The sequence below is a fragment of the Salmo trutta genome, chromosome 16 (assembly GCF_901001165.1).
Source record: "Salmo trutta chromosome 16, fSalTru1.1, whole genome shotgun sequence".
In the NCBI taxonomy this organism is placed as follows: domain Eukaryota; kingdom Metazoa; phylum Chordata; class Actinopteri; order Salmoniformes; family Salmonidae; genus Salmo; species Salmo trutta.
In genome coordinates, this window is record NC_042972.1 from 53,778,219 (window position 1) to 53,787,131 (window position 8,913).

General features: G+C 39.5%; 1 protein-coding gene across 6 annotated transcripts in view; it reads left to right on the forward strand.

Moving 5' to 3' along the window:
- LOC115151029 (protein kinase C and casein kinase substrate in neurons protein 1-like) overlaps positions 1-2,686 on the forward strand; it is a 70,766-nt gene extending 68,080 nt beyond the window's left edge. For 4 of the 6 annotated variants that reach the window (XM_029694944.1, XM_029694942.1, XM_029694941.1 and 1 more), the window contains exons 9-10: positions 663-871; positions 1,536-1,645. In XM_029694944.1, the coding sequence (XP_029550804.1) occupies positions 663-871; positions 1,536-1,645 (319 nt within the window). Of the gene's footprint in view, positions 1-662; positions 872-1,221; positions 1,282-1,535 lie in introns of all 6 variants that reach the window. The other 2 variants (XM_029694940.1, XM_029694939.1) reach the window with 2 other exon arrangements.
- The last annotated feature ends 6,227 nt before the right edge of the window (positions 2,687-8,913 follow it).

An 8,913-nucleotide genomic window follows, 5' to 3' on the forward strand; every position in this document is an offset into this window, starting at 1 on the left:
ATGGCCCATAGGTGCAATAGGGAATTGTGCAATAGGCAATGTATGAATTCTGTGAATGAGATGTTATATCTGTTGTTTGCTCAAGACCATTTCCCCACGTATTGGATGGGGGCTATAACATTTATCTTGTCTTGTCTTATCGGATGTCCTTGCGATAGCAGCAATGATTCATGTGGATGTAAAGTTAACGGTTCATAAATACAAAGCACGCAATGTCATCGCAAGCTATAGTATCATTAACTCGATGTGAAATGTCACAGTTGAGTTTGGTAATATCTCCCACGAGGGCTGTTTAGTGGCCAGAAGATGATGTCACCCCAGTTGTTTTTGCATTGTCAGTGTGATCATAGCAGAACAGAGAAGCGGGGGTGTATTCTGTTGCATGTTTTCTCGTGCTGGGTCAACATGAACGTACGAGAGGTCAGCTCTTAAAGGACAATGGAAGTGAAACATCCAGTTTGTGTCTCCAGTTCACTCACTTTGGTTCGACTGGAAGGTAGCAACAGCCCTTTCTCCTCTGTGCTGGTCGCATGATGACCATGATGATGGATAGTGATCCTAGTTACTGGAGGAAACTTGTGGAAACTTGTGGTCAACGGTTCTGCAACTAGACGATGATGATGATGATGGCCCATGACGTTGAAACGTCTCCTCCTCCACAGTGTGAGCAGCTCCGATAAGAACCAGGCCTACTCTTCCCAGGACCAGTCGGCAGAGTGGTCAGACGATGAGCAGGCCGCGCCAAACTCCGGCTCAGACACCAACGGGGGTGGGGCCAACCCCTTTGAGGAGGAGTCAGCGAAGGGTGTGCGGGTGAGGGCGCTGTACGACTACGACGGGCAGGAACAGGACGAACTCACCTTTGAAGCAGGTGAGAATCCCAACGAGAACTAACAACTCTATTTGGTTGTTTGGTTGTAATTCTGTGTTTATTGTGATGTTGTCATGTCTATCTTTTTCAAATGTGACGCCACAAACCAATTTCCCATTTGGGACAGTAAAGTTACTACTACGACTACATTTTAGAAACAGAGTCTGTTGGGTGGTTACTGTAAGAAAGACACTAAATTGTGCCCTGAACATTTCAATATTATATTTGTTTTGTTATTTATTTTATATATGACATAAACCAAATAATCTAACTAACACACAGGTACAAGGTTTCCAGAGATAAAAAGGACGTTATTTTTTTGTCTCATTACATTTTTTCATCCCAAAAAGACAACAAACAATAGCAACACCCACGGCCCTGGCATGCATATGAACTGGCACCAGTTTGAGGTACAGTTTGCAAAAAGTCATCAACATACACATCTCAGATTTAACCCAGATTTCAACCAAAAATCAACAACAGAGTTTCAAGGTTTGGTTGATTTCAAATAGAATTGTAATTGAATTCATGTTTTTGTTGATAACTCAATCAAATATCAATCCAAAATTGTACAGTATGTCAATATGATGTATTTTTCTACCTTCCCTTCCTCTCCTTCCTTCTCTCTCTCTCTTTCTCTCTCTCTCTCTTTCCTGTCTCACAGGAGATGAGCTGACTAAACTAGAAGACGAGGATGAGCAGGGTTGGTGTAAAGGCCGGTTGGACAGTGGCCAGCTGGGCTTGTATCCTGCTAATTACGTGGAGCCTGTCTAGCTGCTTGTGTACGTGGAGGACACTGCCCCATTGGTTAGTCACCCAGACTGAACCGTCTGATCATACTGCACATTACCAGAGACTTCAAAGCAATGCTTCCCCATCCCTCCTCTCTACCTGAGCAACCAACACACAGACTGAGCAGTCTTTATTTAAACACTCCCCTGGGACCCACATCAGACAAAGACAGTACCAACACGACCAACACATATCAACCACAACACTGGGCTTGGGACCACGGTCAAACCATGTCAGTATATGTGTACCAACAACAAACACCACAACCGAGAAGTGCAGGAAAATAATTCAGCATTTTTGTGTAGCTGTGTTCTATTCCAATGTTGTGCAGTGGTTATGATGACATTTACATGGCAGAAAGTACGTTCCCTCATAACATAGGATATGGTTTAGTCCATAATGCTTGCATAGCCAGAATGAGCTACGCGCTGTGCATTGTAAATATGTGCTGACGGGTCTGTCATTCCATGTAAGGTTCTAAAAGTCCCCCTGTGAAATAGCAGCAGCAGCAGCATGTACTACTGTATGACGTTAATGACATTTAGCTGCAGGAACACTGACAAATCACTGTTGAGCAGAGCACAGCAGTACTACGCTGTTGAGCTTTGTTCAGTGTAATGGCATAGAACAGTGTTTCTCTACCCTCGTTGTACCAGAGACTGGCAAGCTATGGTTCTCCTCTTTGGATGACTGTTTAGTTGAAAAGCTTCTCTCAAGATCAGACGATGTTGGTGTCAGACAGATGAGGGACCACTCAGTAACGTCTCAGGGGCCGGTGCCAGACCATGGACCGAGGGTTGAAGAAACACTGGACATATTCTTTCCCTAAAGCAGCATTGAGTTAATGTACTTGTAGTACCTCCGATCATACCATGTTGATCATGTGTTGTAATTTCCTGACCCCACTGCTTTCTGCACTCATCACTTTATGTTATTTTCTTTTGTCTTAAAGTGCAAGCTGTGTTCATTGAGAAATATGAAAATTATGCTTTATTGTTTTGACTTATTTTGTCTTTTTTTTTATTTAGCATGTATTGGGTTTAGGTAGTGCATTCCTCAGCCTATGTGAGCCTCCACAAGTGTTCAGCGCAATTATAACATTGACCCAACTCCACTAATGGGTTCAACGGTTTGTCATCAGAAATGAACTGTCGCCGACCAAATTAAAGGAGACAAAGACATTTAGGAATATGAGAGAATCCTGGGAATTCACTGTATCGATGACACATTTATAGTAACAAACTAACGAGAGCCCCACTGCCCCATGCGAGATACTAGATTCTATCCATAGATATAAAACACATGCATTTTTTTATGAATGAAAAGGAGTCACCCTAACTGTATCCCAGCTCAGTCTCTGTCTCGCTCCACCTTGCTGTTCCTGATCTAACGGTCATTGCATACTAGATCACAATAAGCTGTTAAATACTACTGAAAGTGAGCTTCCTGTACATGTTGACCAAATTATTCCTTCTTTTTAGTTTATGTTTTTATCCTGTCAGTTGAATCCTTAACATCATTTTAGAAACTGATGCCAATGATTTATGTCTCTTAACTGGCAAAATTGAGACTTATCCAAATAATGGGGATAACTTGAATCTATACAACACACAATCCTTAATCCTTGTCTACTGAACTAGTGAATCAAAGAGAATCTGCAGCGGAGATAATACCTATAAAATGTGTGACTGTTATTTTTTTTATATATATATATATATATATATATATATATATATATATATATATATATACTGTTTCATATATACATACACACACATATATGTGTATATATATGTGTGTGTATGTATATATGAAACAGTGTTAACCCTTTAAATACCAGTGATGTACTCTTAATGACAATGACATGGGGAGAGAAAGCTACAGTACAAAGTACACTGTAAAGAAAGGCAGAAAGTGTCAAATATTGACGTGGAAACTGTATTTTCTGCTGCTAGAAGTTCATTTTGGAGATCCAGACACTGGCTCAGTGCATCTGGAAAGACCCAGTTCAATTACCACCATGAAAAGACACAACTAGTGTACATGCTCTTTTAAACTATTGTAGACTCCTTTAGCCAGTTCAACACACCAATAAAGTGCAGATAGTACACTACTGTCCATGTACCCAGCAAACACAATGCATTGTATCTAAATCAGAATGAGATTGTTTACAATACTGTTGTACACATGTAATCTAATTTGTATATGATTATGACGTAAAGTACAGTCATTTACATAATGACTATGGTGTTCACACAGAAATTCACGTGAAGCCGTGAAAGGATGGTGAATATGTAAAGATGTTTTAACCTTTTATTTGACCTTGTTTTGCATACAGTATGTAGGGGAACCGGTGGTTGTGAGAAAGCCCTAGTGGTCCAGAAGTCTGTCTGTTTAGAGTAATAGTTCTGGAATCTTCAAACTGTGGTGCCTGTTCATCTGCATACAACAAAATAAAAGGCTTTATCAGAACATTGGAACGACTATTGTGATGATAGGTATGTGCATTCTGTGGATAGAGGGGTGATATACACACGTCCATAAAAAAATATATATATGTTTTTTTTGTACACTGCAAATTGACCATTTGATTACATTGAGGCACGATCACTTTTTTTGTTGCCGCTAAATTCCTGATGACCAAAAACGTTGGTCATAAGCATGTATGAGACTTTATAATGTATTTTGGCAAGTCTTATAATAATGAATTAACCTGCAAGCTGTAAATAAAGCCTTACCTAACACACCACTAGAGGTCATCAGTAAACACAAAGATCTTCAGCTCCTACTCTTTCTGAATCAAATGCCCCTAACAATCACTATTTGGGTTGACATCTAATGGGGGAGGGACATCTACAAATACAGTGCTATGACTTTTTATGTATGAATGAAATTATGGTTGCAGATAAAAAGTAAATATTATATTTTATGGCACTGTTACTTTTTTTTATTTATTCCCTGAGCGAGACATTCCCTCTGACCTTTTTATCAAGCCGCCATATTCACCTTGAGGTGATATATGTTGAACTTGTTATGACCTTGTAGATGAATATCATTTCAACCAGTATTTAAATAGTGTAGATCTTACGGTGTCTTTTTTTACAGGAACTTTTTTTGGCAGCTGCATTCATAACAAAGACCAATGATGAATCGTGTAGAAAATATAAAAAATATTATGTTTTTACAGTTCATGGTAATAAAAGACCAACTAAAGCCAACAAATAAAATGTAACAAACAATACACCAGTGCATGTTTAACATAAAGATAAAATATTTGAGGATAGCATGATAAAATAGGTATGAACAGGCAGGGTAGACACCAGTATAGAGGCTGGAAGTGGAATATTTGTGAAGAGATGACCCTTGTCCAGGCCCTGACTGACTGGTGAAATCTGACATCACCATACAGTGATCTCAGAAAGTATCACATCCCTTGACTTTTCCACATTTTGTTGTGTTACAGCCTGATTTTAAAATGGATTCAATTTAGATTTTGTGTCACTGGCCTTCACACAGTTCCCCATAAGTGGAATTATGTTTTTAGAATTTTTTTGAAATTAATTAAAAATGAAAACCTGAAATGTCTTGCGTCAGTAAGTATTCAACACCTTTGTTATGACAAGCCTTCAGGAGTAAGTGTGCTTAACAAGTCACATATTAAGTTGCATGGACTAGTGTTTAACATGATTTCTTAATGACTACCTCATCTCTGTACCCTACACATACAATAATCTGTACGGTCCCACAGTTTAGCAGTGAATTTCAAACACAGATTCAACCACAAAGACCAGGGAGGTTTTTCAATGCCTCACAAAGAAGGCCACCAATTGGTAGATGGGTAAAAATAACAAGAAGCAGACACTGAATATCCGTTTGAGCATGGTGAAGTTATTGATTACACTTTGGATGATGTATCAATACACCCAGTCACTACAAAGACACAGACATCCTTCATAACTCAGCTAAGCAGAGTCAAAATCCTAGAAGATCTGCTTTCCAACACACTGGGAGATAAATTCACCTTTCAGCAGGACAATAACCTAAGACACAAGGCCAAATATACACTGTGGTTGCTTACCAAGATGACATTGAATGTTCCTGAGTGGCCTAGTTTCAGTTTTGACTTAAATCGGATTGAGAATCTATGGCAAGAATTGAAAATGGCTGTCTAGCGATGCTCAACAACCAACTTGATAGAGCTTGAAGAATTTTTAAAAGAATAATGTGCAAATACTGCACAATCCAAGTATGCAAAGCTCTTAGGGACTTACCCAGAAATACTCACAGCAGTAAAGGGGATTCTAATATGCACAGTGCATTTGGAAAATATTCAGAACCCTTGACTTTTTCTACATTTTGTTACGTGACAGCCTTATTCTAAAATGGATTCAATTATACATTTTTTCTCATCAATATAAGGACAAAAGGAAAACTGATTTTTAGAAGTTTTTGCACATTTATTAAAAATAAAAAACAGATAGCTTATTTAAATGTATTCATACCCTTTGTTATGAGACTCGAAATTAAGCCGAGGTGCATCCTGTTTCCATTGATCATCCTTGAGATGTTTCTACAACTTGATTGGGCTCTGGCCCAGCCAAGACAACGCAGAAGTGACTTCGGGACAAGTCTCTGAATGTCCTTGAGTGGCCCAGCCAGAGCCCGGACTTGAACCCGATCGAACATCTCTGGAGAGACCTGAAGATAGCTGTGCAGCGACGCTCCCCATCCAACCTTACAGAGCTTGAGAGGATCTGCGGAGACGAATGGGAGAAACTCCCCAAATGCAGGTGTGCCAGGCTTGTAGCGTCATACCCAGAAGACTCTGCTGTAATCGCCGCCAAAGGTGATTCAACAAAGTACTGAGTAAAGGGTCTAAATACTTATGTAAATGTGATATTTCAGTTAATTGTTTTTATACATTTAAAAAAATGCTAAAAAACTGTTTTTGCTTTATCATTATTATTGTGTGTAGGTTGATGAGCGGAAAACTATTCAGTCCATTATAGAATGAGGCTGTAAAGTAACAAAATGTGGAAAATGTCAAAGGGTCTGACTACTTTTCCGAAGGCACTGTATTGACTCAAAGGTGTGAATACTTACGTAAATGAGATATTTCTGTATTTCATTCTCAAGAAATTTGCAAGAAATTCTGAAAACATGTTTTCACTTTGTAAATATGGGGTATTGTCAATGTTAAATAGATTTTTGGAGTAAGTCAAGTTGTATGAATACTTTCTGAAGGCACTTTACATCATCTTACAAATATTATGTGCAAAGTGAATCTTTGGTCGCAATCAGTGTTTTAATGTTTCACATTTATAAGTCCTGTTTATACCTGGTGCTAAAATGTGTCCTGTGTTCTGATCTTGTCCACGTTCTGATTGTGCCCACATTTTTAGACAGGTGTAGATTACTAAGACACTGTGTTCTGATTGTGATCCAATCTTCCTGACCATCTCCAGAGGTAGTCAGGGACCCATTGTCTCTGTAAACAGACCTGGATTTAAATCATAATTATTCTGCCCTGTAAAATCATGAACAGGTAACACCATTGACTAATGGCATCAATAACTGTCTTATATCTGCCAAATAATTTGCATACAGGGAGGGACCAGAAAATCTGATGACAGTTTAGATTAGGTTGACAGATAAGAGCAGGGGTGCAACTTTCACTGGACGGACGGACGGACATGACCCCTCCCACATTCTGAAATTGCATTTTTGCCCCCCTTCCCCAGTTTTATCACTGCATTGTGCTACAAAAAGCAGCATAGGTGTGCTTTAGGACCATGCGGATGCCTCAGTGCGGTCGGGTAGGTGGTTTCAGTGGTTTCAGGATTTAGGACCGTGCAAACACCACAGAGAGTGTGAACTGAGGTAGCTGTTGCCTGTATGTACTGTGCTTTTTCTTCAAGTTGCAAAAGCAAGCACAGCAGAAACTGGCTTCTCTTTATTTGACTGATATAGCTGTTTGACTCAACAGAAGAAAAAAATATTCCCAGTGCTGAGCTAGTAGTGCAACTGACATGCAATGTTAGATAATGTTTCATCCCATCTAGTTCTGTTTGAAATGAATGAACTAGCTAGCTAGCTAGTGTACCACAGTCAGTTCAGCTCTAGCCTCTAGCTATCTGTCAGGTAGCAGTATCTAACAGATGTTGTGTGTATGGACATGTTTTGTAGCCTTTGTTTTGTCAACAGAAGTTAATTGACTTGGTTCATTTATGCCAGTTGATGTACCATTGGAGCTAGTCAAAAGTTGGCTAAAGTTAGATATAATTTTGGCCCCAATCACAGTCAGTATAGCAATGTAGCCTTATTGATCTGTCAGTTTCCCTAGCTGACTCCCTACTTTTCACACTGACACGGTATAAACAGCTCTACAGGCTTCACAGTGATGGTGCACGGTCAGCACACAACACTATGCTCATCATCTCTTAGCAGGATTAGATGGTGACAGCTGTCGGATCAGGGTCAGACAGCCAGGGAAGACCAGCCTACAGAGCTCAGGTGAATTTTGCAGTGTATTATAACAATCAGTGAATGGATACAAGGTTCCATCTTGAGTTGATGGGTAGGCCTAGATAAATATTTGTCATGCCTTATCTGTGCAGGATCAGATGGTGACATGGCTCTCAGCAGGGTCAGGCAACCAGGGGAGACCAGTCTGTAACGGCGCTGAGGTGAACTTTTGCAGATGCAACACTTTATTGTCTCTGTGCAACAAACACCGGACAAGCCAGAAGCTTCACAGATGGAAACTATTTTAAGGCAGTCCGACAAACCTCTAAAGTTGATTTCCAAACTGCATCAAGGGTTGATAGAGGCTTTTCCCGATGACACAAAACATGTCAAACAAAAATGTGAGGAAGACCTGGGAGACACTACTGACACTACATAGAACGTACCCTATGCCAGTGTAACTAAATAACATGCACTCAGAAATGTCTTTCCTCTGCTGGAGGTGTAAAACATAAAAGGGGACATACTTCAATATGTTATGCTCTTGTGAAGGCTGGCTAAATGTTATTTTTATCCCAGTATTAGTGACAAATTTGCTTGTAAAGTAGTAAAAAGTTAAGTATTTGGTCCCACATTTATAGCACACAATGACTACATCAAGGTTGTTACTCTACACATTTGTTGGATACATTTTCTGTTTGTTTTGGTTGTGTTTCTATAACTTTATTCACTATTTATTCAGGATTATCCATAATCATGGTAGTATCCACATTCATGTAGAAGTA